An 18734-nucleotide genomic window follows, 5' to 3' on the forward strand; every position below is an offset into this window, starting at 1 on the left:
TTGTGCTAGGGACTGTGGTTGGTACTATAAGTAAACCATGAACTCAGCAGAAAATTTGCCGTTGAGGAGGTGACAAGGCAAATGGTGAAGATTAGTGTCCTAACTAAAGACTAAAGGCACTCTGATTAGCAGAATGTCAGTCAGTCATCTCTGAAAGAAAAACAAAAGATCTGGGACCAGAAACTAACAAGCTTCTGCACCCAGTCTCCCACGCCTAGACTTATTGATCAGTCTCCTACACAGTAGAACTTTGTGATTAGTGTACGCTCTGATTGGTATCTGTTAGATGAGCTAAGGCTTCAGACAGGTTGCTTTCTGGTTAAATTAAGCACGGTTCTGTAGAACAGGCAGCAGTCATGTATTTCCAGTTCTCCAGCACTGAGGCTTCCTCTGTTCAGATCGGGCGGCTGTTCCTTCTCTGCCTGGACTGGCTCCTCGCCTGAAACGATCGCTATCCTGTGTCATGTCGGCTCACTTCCTGGCTTCCAGGCCTCTGTCAGCGTCGCTGGCGTGGTGAGGGCTTTTCCTCTTTCCAGTGTCCCTGCACGGTGATGGCTCCCATTCCTGGCCTTTAGGGAAAGGTCCTCTTCCAGGCCAGGGACCCTGTAGCCATAGACCCGTATCCTGGGTCTTCCTGCCAGTTGCTTCTGTGTTCTGTCTGCGCTTGAGGAGCTGGGGAGTGGCTTTTCAATGCTCTCCTTTGATGGAATAACAACAGCGACGGGAGTTCTGACGTTCTACAGTGCTCAAGTTCCCCGACCTGTAGAAGTTCAGGAATTTTACTGTTCAACTGTTTTGGACCAGCAGACATGTCAGCGGTATTAACATTCATCTTAACACTAAGGTTGAAGTAACCCTTAAGGATTCTCACCAGGACAGTAATGTTTCACCACTTGTAGAAATTGTTTCCCTCCCATTTCTGACTGAATATACTATATGAGTGGGAATGTCCAATTTTAGCCCAGTTGACATTTTTTCAGTGTTTTTACTTTCGTGCAAAAAGCACCCTAATCATATTCTGTTACCCAAAGAAGAGGGAGCCATGTTTCAAATGAAACACATCTGAATGTCATCAACTAACTCATTCAAAAAAATTCTCACTGTTGCACTAAATAGAATCTGAACGAGCACTTCCCCTTTCAGACTGGCCATGCGTCCAGTCAGCGGCCACATGTAGTGCTTATGCTGGACAGCACAGTTCTAGAAAACATTGATAATGTCAATGCAGTATTGGATGAGCAGAAACGGAGATCGTGTAATAAACTGTTTCCTTCACAAATGAGAAAATATTTTTCTAAAGTCAAAAAAAAATGCTGAAGAAGTAAAGTCTTTCCTCCAAATAAGTATTAATTGTAAGTAAACTATTTTCTGTCAGTATAAATTACCATTAGCAATCTAATAAATTCTAGTACCTTAGATTTAAAAAATATAATTCTCTAACACCTACTGTCTGTCTTGGTGTCTACCAAGTGTGAGAAATATAAAGATTGTCCCCGTTCTTTGGAGCTCACAGGCTGGTGAAGGGCTAGGCGTGACGATAATTGACATGCAGGGCAATGTGACAAAGAGGACGTGGCCAGAGCTGCTTAAACAGGTGAAGGGACCCACTCTTCTGGGAACACAGAGGAGACTTCACAAAGGAGGAGTCCATGGTGAGCTGAGCCTGGAAGGATAAATAGGAGTTTCCCAGGCGAACAGAGAGGAAGGAGCCCTGCAGAGCCCTGCCCAGAGAAGAGTAGCACCCGGGGTGCAGAGGGCGGGAGAAGCTGGCCGTGCGCGGGGAGCTGTGTGACGTCCACAGGGGTGGCACCGAGGAGAGTCCCGGAGAGCAGAGGCTGGAAACCACTGCCTGGGGAGGGGCCTTCACGGTCAGCTTTGTGTTTGGTAAGATCACACTGGCGTAGTCAGAGAGATAGACGGGAGGCAAGGGAAGTCAGGGTGAGGCTCTGGCCCAGTTCCCCTGAGAAATGCTGGGTCCGGACAAAAGGGATGACAGGATGAGGAGAGGAGGGGCAGACGCTAGAGGATCTAGGGGCAGAAGTAACGGGGCCTGGTGGCAGGCAGGACATGGGATGTGAGTGAGAGCAGGGCCTGGGAAGCCTCCTGGGTCTCTGATTATAAGCAGCTCTCCCCCACAGAATGCCATTTTCCATGGGACTTCCTTGTGATCTAGTGGCTAAGACTCATGCTCTTGACGCAGGGGGCCCGGGGTTGGATCTCTGGTCAGGGAACTAGATCCTGCATGCTGCAACTAAGACCCAGCGTAGCCACATAAGTAAAATTTTTAATGCCTGTTCCTTAAAAATATTCCTGTTTCTAACTGTGATATCATCTGCCAACCTTCAGCCCAAATTTCATTTCCAAAGCAGACGCCACCAATAAATAATTTCTGACTTACAGGATATCAGATCTTAAGCTCATAAGTGACGGACACACAGAACAACAGAGATGGGAACAAATCAGCTGAATTAAAATATTTAAATCATAAAAGTTTTCAGTCCATTAACTGTCAAAAACTACAAAGTGTCCGACGTAATATTTCAGGTTGATTGAGTGAAGCCATGATGAAAGGGGAGAATATTCTTGGGGAACTTGGTATGCAGAGCGACACCAGCAAGGCCTTTAATAGTTTCTGGGCCTCCGTGTGCCTGCCAGACTGACCCATCAAGTCCACGACAGGACTTGACGAAAGTGTCTGCTCCCAGTGAGGCTCCTCTCCCGACACTGAATGGGAGCTCGGTGCCTTATAATGTTTTACCTTAAACTGCAAAGCAGAAAGACCAGCCTGGGAGACGAATATCACAGAGTTAAGCTGAAACTCATACGGTGATAGCCTCTGTTTTAATTAATGTTCTATTACTCATATTGCTATTGATTTTTAAAAATAGTTTCATGTTAGGTATCTTATACTAAAAACAATGCAGGCCATATTCACATTAATGTGAAATTCCCACTTATTTCTGACGAGGGAACATACACACATTTTCTCTGGCATGAAACCTTGATTATTGGCTGCAGTCGTCAGGACCTAAGATGCTCAGGAGTCTGTAAAGCACTTCATCTAACTCCACGTCATTTTCATTCACTGGGACCTAGCGGCAGATCTGCTGTGTGAAAAGCTGGGTGTGGGGCTCCACGGTCTGGGACCACAGACAGTGCTTCCAGCGGGCGGTGTAGCTGCCCTGGCTCCAAACATTTGCCACAAAGAGAGCATGAGATGAGGTCAGTTCCCCTGTTTGACAAGGCCTCCTCCCGAACCTCACCCTCACTGAGCTGATGAATGGTCCAGGATGTTTCGGGAAGTTTCCTCCGGTGACAATAACTTCACTGTATTTGCGTGATTCCTCTGAAACGGGCGTGTGCACACTTGGCCACTCGGTCGTGTCCGACTCTTTGCGACCCCATGGACTGCACCCTGCCAGGCTCCTCTGCCCATGGAATTCTCCAGGCAAGAATACTGGAGTGGGTTGCCATTTTCCCCTCCAGGGAATCTTCCCAACCCGGGGATCGAACCTGAGTCTCCACATTCAGAGGCAGATTCTTTATCACTGAGCCACCTGGGAGGCTGTCTGGAACTGGTGCCGTGGGAGAAAGCAAGTTTTCCCTCAGGATTTCCTTGGTGTCCTGTGGCCGAGACTCCAAGCTCCCAATGCAGGGGGCCCGAGTTTCAGGGAACTGGGTCCCACATGCCACAACTGAGAGTTCACCTGCCGCAACTGGAGACCCCACATGCTGTAACGAAGGCCTCATGCAGCCGAATAAATAAATTTTTTCAAAAAGGCAGGTTTTGCCTTGTTGGAAAATGTCTTGGTTTTCTGTTCCGTCTCAGTGTCATCTTGCTCAGAAAGCGTGAGGACGGGGACTTCCCCGGCGGCAAGGCTGGGTGGCCGTCAGCGTTCTCCAACACGTGTGTCTCCAGCCTGCCGCTGTGGACGCAATGCCTGCTCCCTACCCCACCCCAAAGTTATCTACTGACACTCTGGGGCCCACTGGGAAGGGATTTGGAGGCAGGGCCTTAGCGGGGTAACTGGTTGGATGAGTTTGTAAGGGGGAAGGCTTTTGATGATTAACACCCTTTTAAGCAGAGAGCATCGGAGAAGGCAACGGCACCCCACTCCAGTACTCTTGCCTGGAAAATTCCATGGACGGAGGAGCCTGGTGGGCTGTAGTCCATGGGGTCGCTAAGAGTCGGACACGACTAAGCAACTTCACTTTCACTTTTCCCTTTCATGCACTGGAGAAGGAAATGGCAACCCACTCCAGTATTCTTGCCTGGAGAATCCTAGGGACGGCAGAGCCTGGTGAGCTGCCGTCCATGGGGTCGCACAGAGTCGGACACGACTGAAGCGACTTAGCAGCAGCAGCAAGCAGAGAGCAGGTACCGAGGAAAGGCTGTGTGAGGATAGAACGAGGACAGCTGTATATAAACCAGGCACCAGATCTGCTGACACTTTGATCTCGGAATCCCCAGCCTCAGAGCCATGAAAAATGGGTGCTTGTTGTCTGAGTCACGAAGCCTGCCGTGACCTGTCGCAGCAGCCTCAGGGTACGGATCTGCAGATAACCTATCCACCTGCCCACTTGGCATCACTGCTTCTAGACCTCAATGCACAAAAAAAAAGTCAGAACTAGAATCTTAACTCTGCTGCCCCAATTTTTTCTTTCAGCATTTCAGCTAAAGCTCAGGCCCAAAATCCTAGAGTTGCCTTGTTCCTTATACACCATCCCCAGTCAATGGACAATTATTTTTGTATCTCTCTTCAAAATGTAACCGACTCTGACCTCTCACCACCTCCACCTGGAAGATGCAGTTGCTGCTTCTGCTCACTTCTGCCTTTCTGACCCTGCAGTCTGTTCTCAACACACCAGCCAGCGTGATTCTGTTAAAGTTCATGCTGGGTGTGTCAGCCTTATCCTTCACCTTCTTCATGGCTTCGCAGTCTGAGTAAAAGTAGGAACATTGGAATTAACAGGACAGCCAAAAATGAATAATTTTTTTAAAAGAAGAATGCCTTTGGTGGGCTCATTTGTAGACTGAACAGGGCTGAGGAAAGACTGAGCTTCAGGATGTGATAGTAGAAACTTCTGAAACTGAAAAGGAGAAAAAAAAGACTGAAAAGAGATCAGAACACCCAAGAACTGTGAGAGAGCTGCAAAGGGCGTGGCATGCATAGAAGGGAAGACGAGAAGGGGAAGAAACAGAGACAGGAGTGGAAGAGACATTTGAAACAATAACGACTGAAAATTTCCCCACACTAATGTCAGACATCAAGCCACAAATCCAGGAAGCTCAGAAAACACCAACTAGGATAAATGTCCCCCAAAACTACACCTAGGCAAATTCCATTCAAAGATGTGGAAATCACACCAAATACACAAAAATAAGATGGTAACTATGGAGAAACATACAACCCCAAAGGTATGGAAATCAAAGGTAAAGAAGAAAACCAGGAAGAAGCCAGAGAGAAAAACACCTTACTTCTTAGAGGACGAAAGATAGGAATTACATCTGACTTCGGAGAAACTACCCAGAATTTCTTATGAAAATATCCCTCAAAAATGAAGAAGTTCCAGTTTCCAGTTTAGTTCAGCCGCTCAGTCATGTCCGACTCTGCAACCCCATGGACTGCAGCACGCCAGGCCTCCCTGTCCATCACCAACTCCCAGAGCTTACTCAAACTCACGTCCACTGAGTCAGTGATGCCATCCAACCATCTCATCCTCTGTCGTCCCCTTCTCCTGCCCTCAATCTTTACTTTGAAGTTTTTTTTAATACGGTGATTTTACTGCCTGTGAAGTGGCATAGTGTTATTTGAAAGTGGACTTGGATTAGTCATAAGTATATATTATTAACTCTAAGACAACCACTAAAAACAATTTAAAGAGAAGTATGTATACTAAGAAAGATGAGAAAATTGTTTCATAATATGATCAATTATAACTGTGAAAAGAATAACTAATATTGTAGGTGGTAATCCAACTATGTTAGTGATCACTTTTCACGTGAGTGGTCTAAATGTATCGATTCTAAGAGATTGTCAGAGTGTATGAAAAAACAAGACCCAACTCTATGTTGTCTACAGGAAACCCATCTTGAGAGATGCATGGAGGTTAAAAATAGAGATGGAGAAAGATGTACCATGCTAACACTTGTCAAAAGACAGTGGGGTGCAGCGGCTTCCCACTAGCTCTGTTTCATACACGATAGTGCTCAGAAGTCAATGCTACTCTCTCCGTTTGTCTCCTCCTTCCCGCACTATGTCCACAAGTTCATTCTCTAAATCTTCACCTCTACTCCTGCCCTGCAAATGGGTTCATCAGTGCCATTTTTCTCGATTCTGTATATATGTTAATGTGAAGCCTATTGTTGGAAAAGACCCCGATGCTGGGAAAGATAGGGCAAGAAGAGAAGTGGGTGGCAGAGGATGAGATAGTTGGATGGCATCACCGACTCAGTGGGCGTGAGTTTGAGCAAGCTCCAGGAGACAGTGAAGGACAGGGAAGCCTGGTGTGCTGTAGTCCATGGGGTCGCAAAGAGAGTCAGACATGACTTAGTAACTGAATAATGACAGTGGATTCCTCTTTTTGACTCATTCACTCTGTATGACAGGCTTTGGGCTCATCCACGTTGCTGCAGTTGGCCCAATTGCGTTCCTTTTCTTGGCTGAGTAGTATTCCATCGTATGTATGTACCACATCATCTTTATCCATTCCCCTGTCGGGGTGCTGAGCTCAGTGCTCTGTGACATCCTGGTGGGAGGGAGGTTCACGAGGGAGGGGGTCTATGTATGCAGTGTGGCTGATTCATGATGTACAGCAGAAAGGGACACAACCTTATAAAGCAATTATATTCCAATAAAAAATATTAAAAAAAAATTATCAGCATACCTTCCTTGTCGTCGTTGTTGTTCAGTTGCTCAGCCGTGTCTGACTCTTTGCGACCCCGTGGACTGCAGCACGCCAGGCCCCTACCCATAGGTAACTATTACTCTGATTTATGTAACTATAAATTAGTTTCAGCTATTTCTGAAATTTATATCAGTGGAATTATACTGTCTGAATTCTTTTCTGTCCAACTTCCTTTGGCTTCCCTGGTAGCTCAGTTGGTGAAGAATCCTCCTGCAATGCAGGAGACCCCAGTTCGATTCCTGGGTCGGGAAGATTTGCTGGAGGAGGGATAGGCTACCCACTCCAGTGTTCTTGGGCTCCGCTGGTGGCTCAGCTGTAAAGAATCTACCTGCGATGCAGGAGACCTGGGTTTGATCCCTGAGTTGGGAAGATCCCCTGGAGAAGGGAAAGGCTACCCACTCCAGTATTCTGGCCTGGAGAATTCCATGGACTGTATAATAAATAATCCATGGGGTCTCAAAGAGTCAGACACAACTGAGCAACTTTCACTCACTTTCCTTTGCTCAGGATTGTTTTTGAAATCCATGCATGTTGTAGGTGGTCAGAATATGTTCATTCTCGTTGCTCTTTAGTATTCAGTTGTGCTCAAATAGCACAATTTTTTACCCCTGCCCCAAGAAGACAATGGGAGTGCCAGTGTTCATTCATTCAGCTCAAACTTCAGAGTAAGGAAGGTTATCAAGAATAAAGATGAAAGGGACTTCCCTGGTGGTCCAGTGCTTAAGAATCTGCCTTCCATTGCAGGGGATGGGGATTTGATCCCTGCTTGGGGAACTACCATCCCAGATGCTCTGGGGCAACTAAGCCCCTGCCCCTCAACTGCAGAACCTGCTTGCTGCAGCCTGGGCACTGCAACCAGAGAGAAGCCTGCAGGCTGCAGCTGGGACCTGGCACAGCCAAATAAAAAATAAACGAAAACATCTTTCTAAACTATTGTCTAATTGCTCTTCCTACCATTCTTGTCTTTCTAGGGACGGTCCTCCTAGACCTTTCGGAGGCTTGCATCCTCACCTCCGAGGTCTCTGCCCACGTGTGACCCAGAGGGGCCTCTCCTGGTCACATCTCAGCCCAACGAGCACCCTCCACCTTCGCATGGCTTGGTTTTGTTTCATACCATTTATCACTGTGTGTGCGCACGCGTGCACGTGCGTGCTCCGTCACTTCAGGCGCGTCTGACTCTTTGCCATCCCATGGACTGTAGTCCACCAGGCTCTTCTGTCCCTGGGATTCTCCAGGCAGGAATACTGGAGTGGGCTGCCATGCCCTCCTCCAGGGGATCTTCCCAACCCAGGGAACACATGAGTGGAAGTATGTAGCTGTTAGAAATGCATAGTCCTGAATGTTACAGAAATACTTTTTGTTTGTTTGTTTTTTAGGAGGGTTTAACAAAAAAAGTGGTCGTAGTAGGAAATGGAGGGAGATGCTGAGACTGCCCCCCGTCAGCCAGTGCAGTGAGCTTCGCCAGTCCATCGGTGAGTACGGAGACGTGCCCGCCTCTCTGGAGGCCGCATCCAGCGTGTGCTGTTTCCCTTTGTTGGATGTTATTTTTCTTGAGTCCCCTGTTTGCTTCAAATCCTCTATAATAGATTCTCCTTATACCATCAGGATTCTTCACAGGAAAAAACTGCATAGGTTTTCTAATGTGTGATATAAACATTATAAAGTATGTGGCTGCTGACTTTTGCATTAAAAAGACCTTGGGAATTCCCTGGTGGTCAGTACGTAGGACTCCACCCTTTCACTGCTGTGGGCCTGGGTTCGATCCCTGGTTGGGGAACTAAGATCCCACAAGCTGTGCGGCACAACCAAATAAATAAATAAGAATAAATAAAATTAAGAACGTTCTTTAAGATGTAATATAGGCCCATCGTTCTAGATAGAACTGAAGAGAAATGTAGCAATCATCCCCTCTAGAAGGGAACGCTGGTAACCATCTCTCATTCTCCTTCCAGACAGTTCTCTATACATGTGGACAGGAATTCTTGATGGGAACTTCAGGAAAGGAGTGGTCAGATAAACAATAAGATATGTCAGTGTTATGGACCACTCTACAGCTGTAAGAGGGAGAGTTAGCTACAGGTCCTGACGTGAGCGTAAGAAGTCACGTGTAGGGCGAGTCGTGTGTAGAGCCATGTGTAAGGGCAGTCATCACTGTGTTTGTTTACAGATCTGATTTCCAATTCAAAGGACATGCATTCAAAATGTTGATATTCCCAAGTTGCCTTCCGCAAAGTCTGTATCATCTTACCCTTGCCTGTGACTTTGCTAACTCTGATTTTACCCATGTTTTTCATCTTTTTCTTGTTGTTCAGTCGCTCAGTCGTGTCCGACTCTTTGCGACCCCATGGACTGCAGCACACCAGGCCTCCCTGTCCATCACCAACTCCCGGAGCTTACTCCAACTCATGTCCATCGAGTCGGTGACGCTGTCCAACCATCTCACCCTCTGTCGTCCCCTTGTCCTCCCGCCTTCAATCTTTTCCAATGAGTTGGTTCATCACATCAGGTGGCCAAACTTATTCATATACAAGTTTTTTTTTTAACTGTGGTAAAATAAACATAACAGAAGTGACCATTTTCACTGTTTTGCCGTGTAAAGCTCAGGGGTGTTGGTCTGGAGAGTGCACGCATATCCGAGGAGGACCTCTGTCTGCCCTGTGCTGCCCACACGATGCAGACCTTGGTGCAGCTCAGTACTGGCTGCTCCGAGCCTGCGGTGTCCTCAGCGTCCCCGAGAGTGGGCCTCACGCCTCCCTGTCGTTGCCGCCTCACCCCTGAGGGACTCGGAACTGGAACCCGTTGCCTTCTGAGGCGTGTTTGTCACGAGAAACCGGCCCCTTCCTCCCGTGCCTGCTGCCTCCCTCAGTTGCGACTGCTCTTCCGCTGGCTGGTCCCCCGAGCCCCGCTCGCTGCCCCTCGCCCCCTCCACGGCCCGGGTCCTTCTAGATGGCCCTCGGACGTGCGCATGTCCCATAGGTCTCTGCTGTCTTCCAAATGCCCGACTTGTACATGTAACTGTGAAGATCAAACGCGATGATACACGGAGAGGACTCACAGGTGCACTGGCGCACGGTCAGAGGAGGAAATTATCTCCAATAGTTACTGTTTTTATCCGCTCTTCCAGGACAGAAGGAGACTCCTCGGTGTGGCATCTAGGCCGTTCGAGGCTCTGATCTGTCTTTTTTTTTTTCCTCCTTGAAGCTTCATTTGCCTCCACATTGACTTCCCCGCATGTCCTCTTTCAGCCGCTCTGAACTGCTTGTGGGGTCTGCTGCTTGCCTTCTGTGTATCTTGGTCCATAGATTGTCCTAACAAATTAAAATCTGATACAGTAGTATAGTATTATAGGTATGTGTATTCCATGCGATCTAGAAGCTGTTAAGTGTGGCTGGAGCCAGAAACAAGAAAATGTTCTGAACTGAACCTCACACTCTGCCCAGGAGGGTCTTCCGAATACTTTGACAGAGCTATTGATTTCTTCTAGTTTATTTGTCTCTTGCTCCTCCTAGATTGTACCCACCAGTCATCCTTTCTGCTCTCCATTCTGTCCTCTTTGATTTCTTTCTCATTCTGTTATTACAGCTCCTGAAGCAATTTTTATTGCTTACTGTGTCCCTCTGGATCTTTACATTTTGTGGTTAATTTTTTATTCCTTCTCAAAGGTTTTGTTTCTCCTTAACTGCTGGGAATGCCTCTGAGATGTCTCTACCTCTGGATCAACCTTCTTTTGTCCTGTTTAACATTTATCGGAGCCTTTAATCTTCGGCTTGGGAAAATTTAATGTAAATTTAATTATAAAACGTAATGCATATATATGGAATTTGAAAGATGGTAACGATAACCCTATATGCGAGACAGAATAAGAGACACAGATGCATAGAACAATTTTATGGACTCTGAGGGAGAAGGTGAGGGTGGGACGTTCTGGGAGAATAGCATTGAAACATGTATATTATCATATGTGAAACAGAACACCATTCCATGTTCGATGCATGAGACAAGGGCTCAGGGCCGGGGCAATGGGATGACCCAGAGGGATGGGATGGGGAGGGAGGTGGGTGGGGGGTCCAGGAAGGGGAACACATGTAAACCCATGGCTGATTCATGTCAATGTATGGCAAAAACTATTACAATATTGTAAAGTAATTAGCCCCCAACTAAAATAAATAAATTTATAAAAAAAAAATTTTAAAAAAAAGAATTTAAGAAACAAAAAAAAACAAACAAACAAAACAAACAAAACAAAAAAAAAACGTAATGTATGCTTAATTATAAAATTTAATGTATGTCTAATTTAAGAGAGGGGCTTCCTCTGTGGTTGTGTGGTTCAGCTTTCCTGGGCACCCCTCTCTTGCATGGGGTTCTGGAAGGTGAGTGGGTCAGCGAGGTTCCGTCCGGACGGAGCCTATGCTCAGGTGTGTCCGACTCTTTACAATCCCATGGACTGTAGCCCCCCAGGCCTCCCTGTCCATGGCGTTTCCCAAGTGAGAACACTAGAGTGGGTTGCCATTTCCTCCTCCAGGGCATCTTCCTGACTCAAGGATCAAACCTGTGTCTCTTACATTGCAGGCGATTTCTTTACCACTGAGCCACCTGGGAAGCCCATGCAATCCTCAGATCTCTTGACTCCTGAGGACACCTGTATTCTTTTTTCCTTTCTGTTGTGGTTTTGTCTTTGGTCCTTTCAGTAGGAGCCTGGGTGAGAAGGCCAGCATAGCTGTGCTCCATCTGCCACACTGCTGGAAACCAGGAAGATCTATGAGCCTCCGAGTGTGGGAGCAAAGAGTTTACAGCTCTCAGCTTTGGACTTCCCTGGCTGTCCAGGGGTTAAACTCCGTGCTTCCACTGCAGGGGTCATGGGTTAGATGCCTGGTCCCCCAGTGGTGAGGACGCCACGCCTCCACTGCCTGGGGCGAGGGCTGGCAGCCTGGTCCCCCAGTGGTGAGGACTCCACGCCTCCACTGCAGGGGGCGAGGGCTGGAAGCCTGGTCCCCCAGTGGTGAGGGCGCCATGCCTCCACTGCAGGGGTCATGGGTTAGATGCCTGGTCCCCCAGTGGTGAGGGCGCCACGCCTCCACTGCAGGGGTCATGGGTTAGATGCCTGGTCCCCCAGTGGTGAGGACGCCACGCCTCCACTGCAGGGGGTGAGGGCTGGCAGCCTGGTCTCCACTCAAAGAAGTTCCACCTGCTGCGAGGTGCAGCCACAAACAAAAAACAAACCAAAATCCCTCTCAACTGTTAAAAACATCATCCCTTTAACTACCTTATGTCCTGTGTTTGTTAAATGTAGTTAGTGAGTATCCCTAAATAAAATGTGGTAGCCCAATTAGATAAAGTGGGTGGCAGAATTTTTGCCAAACTGCTGCTGACATTTGTTGAAAAAGCAGTCGTGCAATGGCAAACATGATTTTGTGTCCTTGGCTGCATTCCCCACGTGCAGACTCAGTGATCTAAACAGGATTTTGTTCCTACTTATACTTGGCATTAATAAACCCTTTAATTGAGGAATTTCTTAGGGCCTGCTTGCTTTTCATGAATTTCGCTTAATTCTTCACCTTTATAGCTGGTTTAGGAATGTGAAAAAAAAGTGAAACTGTTAGTTGCTCAGGTGTGTCTTGACTCTTTGGGACCCTGTGGACTGTAGCCTGCCAGGTTCCTCTGTCCATGGGATTCTCTAAGCAAGAATACTGAAGTAGGTTGCCATACCCTTTTCCAGGGGATTTTCCCGACCCAGAGATCGAGCCCAGATCTCCTACATTGCACATTCTTTACCATCTGAGCCATAGGAATATCTGAACATAATTATGCTCAAGTTCAGAGCCACTGCTAAAAGAGCAACTGATTTTCTTGCTGAAGTTTAAATAAACCTATTTTGAACATAAGATTTTGCCTTATAGTCCTTGTGACACTTTCGCCAAATTTTAGTGCCTTGTTCTCAAGATAATATCAGTGTTTGGGGTAAGGTAAGGTATACAATGTATTATCCCACCAGAGAGAAAAAAAAACAGTTAAAAAATCATTAAAAATATATTTGTTAACTTGTGAAAGAATAGAAATGTATCAAAACAAAAAGTTTTCAAAAATCAAATGTAGTACATTCCTGTGGTGTATTTCACATGCGTGTAATTTGTGCCTAACACACAGAGTGGGTGGCGTAGTGGAAGGACCGACCCAGCGCTCTTTCCTGCCCCTTGGTTCCCCGGGGAACTCCCCCCTTTCCTGTGTGTGGTGAGCAGGGAACTCCCAGTCTCTCTCACACACCTTTCTTCATCTGTTCTTCCAGCTGCCTTTGGCACTTTAATTTTAAATATTTGTGATAACCCGGTGTGAATTAGTAAACAAAACTGTGGTTTCAACAATAATAGTGCAAATACTGTTTCTGACATGTATTGTGTCAGGTAAAAGTAGTGAGGTTCAGAAAAGCGTGTGTGTGTGTGGTGTGTGGTCTTCTCCTCGCCCAGAGAAGGATTACAGCAGCCTCTGTGACAAGCAGCCGATCGGCAGACTTCTCTTCAGGCGGTTCTGCGACACGAAAGGGGACCTGAAGAGACGGATTGAGTTCCTGGATGCGGTGGTAAGTGGCCCATCTCAGCGCTGAGCCGCTTGAGCCTGTGCTTTTGAAACCTGAACACTAACTTGAGAGCTCCCTGGGGTGATTAGACCGCGCAGTGAGGTACGAGCCATAAGCTAGCTGCCCCGGTGTCATGCCATGTTGGTTTAAAGCGGATAAAGTAGTAGTTCATTCATATTACTTCTCAAGCGTTGGAGAATCAAAGGTGTTTACGTAGCTTTGAAACGCGCGCCTTTCCCTTGCAAGAAGGCTGAAGGGCTGGTGAAGGCAGCGCTTGTAGAGCCGCCTCCTCCAGCCCCCTGAGCACTTCGAGATGCTTCCACCTAGACCGCACACAGGGAAGAAAGCCGGTGCGGGATGCAGGGTCACAGCAAATGCAGTTGACCGTACTTCTAAGTCTGCTTGACATTTCTGTGTCTCCAGCTCGGTATTTACCCTGATTTCCTTCTAGGTTAAGAGATGTTGTGTTTCTGAAACCATAGAGATAGCACTGGCAAGACTAGCAGCTTCAAAACTATAAAATTCAGAAGCAGCTTAACGGAAAGTTGGTAGAATTTAATAATAAAAGTTCTCTTACCTTTAGTCAGTTGTGTCCAGATTATGACACTTCCCTCTCTGCTTTAGCCTGTCCTAGTTACATCAGCAAATATGTATTGACTCCATACTGTATGCAAAGTACTAGCCTGTATCATGGGGATTTTATTCATTTTTTCCCTTTGACTTAGCTTTTTCAAAATACGTACCTGTATGTATTCTTTCCGGAGAAGGCAATGGCACCCCACTCCAGTACTCTTGCCTGGAAAATCCCATGGACGGAGGAGCCTGGGAGGCTACAGTCCATGGGGTCGCTAAGAGTCAGACATGACTGAGCGACTTCACTTTCACTTTTCCCTTTCATGCACTGGAGAAGGAAATGGCAACCCACTCCAGTATTCTTGCCTGGAGAATCCTAGGGACGGCGGAGCCTGGTGGGCTGCCATCTATGGGGTCGCACAGAGTCGGACACGACTGAAGCGACTTAGCAGCAGCAGTAGCAGCAGCATGTATTCTTTCAGAAAACCGTATGGAGCTTTTGCCGGTTTTGTTGCTTCCTCTTCCTCCTGGAGCTCCCTGGCCTCTCCTTACTGGTGCCTGGACTGGGCTGAGATGTGGTTGGGAGGGAGGCAGCCAGATATTCCTTTTTAAGGCTTCTCAGATGGTGCTAGTGGTAAGGAACCTGCCTGCCAGTGCGGGAGACGTAGGAGACATGGGTTCGATCCCTGGGTCAAGAAGATCCCCTGGAGCGGGGCATGGCAACCCACTGCAGTGTTCTTACCTGGGAAATCCCAGGGACAGGGAAACCCAGCAGTTTATGGTCCCACAGGGTTACGCGAAGTTGGACACAAGTGAAGTGACTGAGCATGCATGCTTCCTTTGTAAAAATTTCTATTTTCTCTTGTACTGTAGTCGGTGTATAATGCTGCGTTAGTTTTAGGTGTTCACGTGAGTCTTCTGATAAATCATGACCCCTCTAGCTGCTAGGTGCCTGGCTTGCTGGCCGTGGTGGCAGCATTAGTTTTTCGACGGTAGCCTCGTGGGTGCGTAAGCCACACCTGCGTACGCCAGCAGGCATCACTACGGCTCCGACTCTCCTTGTAGTGGGTGATGACGGGTTCTTTGAGCTCCTTGAGTGGACAGATGGTATCTTATCCAGTTCTTGCTCCTGGCCGCTGGCATGGTGGTTCGCTCTGCTCCCTGCTCAGTGTTTGCTGGATGATCGGTATCAGTCAGGGGCCGAGGAAAGACATGGAAGCGGGGACAGATATGCTGAGAGATTTATTGCAAGGAATCAGCATTCATGATGGTGAGATCTGGCTGGAGGTGGGAAATCCATCAGGAAGGGCAGGACAGGACTCTCCAGCGGTGGGGTGAAGCTGCTCTCCTCAGGCAGAACTTCTCAAGGAAGCCTCAGCTCTGCTCAAAAGGCCTTTGCACTGGTTGAACGAGGCCCACCCAGATTACCTGGGGTTAAAGTCAACCGAGAGAGACTCTGATGACTTCTACAAATACCCAGCAACACTGGGTTAGTGTTTGAGTAACGGGATGGTCGCCAGTCCGGTTGGCAGGTCAGAGGCCATCACAGAGGCACAACACTTTCTTTCCCATCGATTGTCCACCGTATCGTACCCAGAACTCCTGGAACTTGAGCTGAGCAGTCTGTGAGTACAGTGTGCCAGACAGTGTGCTGATGAGTGTAATGCCTTTGAACGGAGAGGGTGAAGTCAGCTCTGGGAGGGCAGCCAGCCTAGGGCACGGCCCCTGTGCCGGGCCTGAGCAGAGTACAGAACGAGGGAGGGGGCTGGACTCTGACACACAGCCCTTCATCCTGGAGTCCACTCCGTGTGTTCAGTAGGGCAGCTTCCTCGGGTCATGGTTCCCCACTTCTCTCAACTCCATCTGGCTTTCAGCTTCACTGCTTTTCAAGGTCCCACTTGCAGAACTTGGGCTTCGTGAGGCCTCTGCATCCTCCTATCTCTCTGCCTGGGGACGCTACGGAATGACTTGTTGAAGTTCTCTTATCTAGGCCTTGGTGACCTCCCCCTCTTCTCTCTTTCTCTTCTCTGTCTTCCCATTGTTCCTTGCTAGTCCTCGAGGGATGTTTAGATATGATCAGGTGCTGCCTGTGACTTCGTTTCCTGGCCTGTGTGCTATTGCTTGCCCTCTGGTTGACCCCTGACACATGCGTGTGAACGGCTCCTGCTCAGGTGTTGCGGACTGACTTCCTCGGGAGCGCCGCACACAGCTGTCCGAGTTCCTCTTGGGCTTCCCTATAACGCCGCTGCCGAGAACAGCCCAAGTTGCTCGTCTTACTCCATTTTATTTGGCCATGTTTAAGGGCTGAAAATACAATATGATATAGGGAGCGTTGTGGTATCTGTGGCTTTACTACATTATTGATCCTTTAAAGATAGACCAGTTTTTCCCCTCATGGCCATCAGTTTCCCAAAGAAGAGCTGCAGACACTTGATCAATAGAGCTGCTCACTGGTTCTCAAGGCACCAAGTCAATTCCATAAGTCAGAGGATTCTTGAAACCATTACGAAGTCCACAAAGAACCTTCACTAACATTTTTCTTTTCTGTCATCTCTGCAATCAGGCAGAATATGAAGTGGCCGCTGATGAGGACCGCAGACACTCTGGGCTCCTGATCTTGGACACGTTCTTCAGGGGAAAGGTGCGTTTTTTTCTTTAGCATAAAGATTTGTAAATGACTTAAATAATCAGAGCACGTAACCATGTTTACTTAGTTAGAATAAGTAAGGAATGAAATGTGACCCCATTTGACTTTGGAGTCAAAGCCCACTTAGGTCTGACTCATCTCTGCCACTCACTGTGGGAACATCTTTGTGCTCCCTAGATAGTCCACTGGGAGCTGTAGAAGCGAGGTTTCATTTATGTAGCTTTTAAATCTTTTTTGTTAATTTCTTTTTTCTTCCTCACCTTTCCTGAAGAAAAACTCAATATAGCAAGGGAAGTTGTCAAGGAGAAAGGTGCAGCTTGGAGAGTTATCCTGGCTGATACAGCAAGTATGGGAGCGGGGTGGCGGGGGGGGACAGACACCTGCTTCTGTTGTTGTTTAGTTGCTCAGTTGTGTCTGACTCTGTGACCTTGTGAGCAGCAGCCGCCAGGCTTCCCGTCCTTCACTGTCTCCTGGAGTTTGCTCAAACTCATGTGCCATCCAACCATCTCATCCTCTGTCACCCCCTATCCTGCCTCAATCTTTCCCAGCATCAGGGTCTTCTCCAATGTCAGCTCTTCACATCAGGTCGCCAAAGTATTGGAGATTAAGCTTCAGCATCAGTCCTTCCAATGAATATTTAGGGTCAATTTCCTTTAGGATTGGCTGGTTTGATGTCCTTGCTGTCCAAGGGACTCTCAGGAGTCTTCTCCAGCACCATAGTTCAGTTCTTTCATGCTCAGCCTTCTTGATGGTCCAACTCTCACACCTGTATGTGACTACTGGAAAAACCATGGCTTTTACTATACAGGCTTTTTGTCAACAAAGTGATATCTCTGCTTTTCAGTATGTTGTCTAGGTTTGTTAGAGCTTTTCTTCCAAGGAGCAGGTGTCTTTTAATTCATGGCTACAGTCGCCGTCCACAGTGATTTTGGAGCCAAGAAAATAAAAGTCTGTCACCGTTGCCAATTTTTCCCTATCTCTTTGCCATGAAGTGAAGGGACTGGTTGCCATGATCTTACTTTTTTGAACTTTGAGTTTTAAGCCAGCTTTTTCACTCTCCTCTTTCACCTTCATCAAGAGGGTCTTTAGTTCCTCTTCACTTTATGCCATTAGGGTGGTGTCATCTGCATATCTGCTGCTGCTGCTAAGTCGCTGCAGTCGTGTCCAACTCTGTGCGACCCCAGAGACTTCCGCCCACCAGGCTCCCCCGTCCCTGGGATTCTCCAGGCAAGAGTACTGGAATGGGTTGCCATTTCCTTCTCCACTGCATATCTGAGGTTACTGATATTTCTCTGGGCAATCTTGATTCCAGCTTGTGCTTCATCCAGCCTGGCATTTCACATGATGTACTCTGCATGTAAGTTAAATAAGCAGGGTGACAATATACAGCCTTGACGTACTCCTTTCCCAGTCTGGAACCAGTCTGTTGTTCCATGTCCAGTTCTAACTGTTACTTCTTGACCTGCATACAGATTTCTCAGGAGGCAGGTCAGGTGGTCTGGTATTCCCATCTCTTTCAGAATTTTCCACAGTTTGTTGTGATCCACACAGTCAAAGGCTTTAGTATAGTCAATGAAGCAGAAGTAGATGTTTTTCTGGAATTCTCTTGCTTTTTCTGTGATCCAGCGGATGTTGGCAATTTGATCTCTGGTTCCTCTGCCTTTTCTAAATCCCGCTTGTACATCTGGAAGTTCTCTGTTCACGTACTGTTGAAGCCTCATGTGTAGAGAATTTTGAGCATTACTTTGCTAGCATGTGATATGAGTACAACTGTGTGGTAGTTTGAAAATTCTTTGGCATTGCCTTTTTTTGGGGAATGGAATGAAAACTGACCTTTTCCAGTCCTGTGGCCACTGCTGAGTGTTCCAAGTTTGCTGGAATATTGAGTGCAGCACTTTCACAGCATCATCTTTTAAGATTTGAAATAACTCAGCTGGAGTTCCATCACTTCTACTAGTTTTGTTCATAGTGATGCTTCCTAAGGCCCACTTGACCTCACACTCCAGGATGGCTTGCAAACAACGGGAATTTATT

At 47.4% G+C, this 18734-nt stretch overlaps 1 protein-coding gene and 1 long non-coding RNA gene across 22 annotated transcripts in view; both read left to right on the top strand.

Moving 5' to 3' along the window:
* The window catches only part of GRK4 (G protein-coupled receptor kinase 4), a 55771-nt gene that overhangs the window by 6314 nt on the left and 30723 nt on the right, over positions 1-18734 (top strand). For 16 of the 21 annotated variants that reach the window (XM_081580020.1, XM_081580050.1, XM_081580048.1 and 13 more), the window contains exons 2-4: positions 8286-8381; positions 13371-13483; positions 16617-16694. In XM_081580020.1, coding sequence (XP_081436146.1) covers positions 8286-8381; positions 13371-13483; positions 16617-16694 — 287 coding nt within the window. Of the gene's footprint in view, positions 1-8285; positions 8382-13307; positions 13484-16616; positions 16695-18734 lie in introns of all 21 variants that reach the window. The other 5 variants (XM_081580042.1, XM_081580109.1, XM_081580092.1 and 2 more) reach the window with 1 other exon arrangement.
* LOC145542113 (uncharacterized) lies at positions 10984-12981 on the top strand. The gene is made up of 2 exons (XR_014079598.1): positions 10984-11963; positions 12023-12981. It is a non-coding gene; the product is annotated as an uncharacterized LOC145542113 (long non-coding RNA).

Source organism: Giraffa tippelskirchi, chromosome 1 (assembly GCF_054371585.1).
Source record: "Giraffa tippelskirchi isolate mGirTip1 chromosome 1, T2T-mGirTip1v1.2.pri, whole genome shotgun sequence".
NCBI lineage: Eukaryota > Metazoa > Chordata > Mammalia > Artiodactyla > Giraffidae > Giraffa > Giraffa tippelskirchi.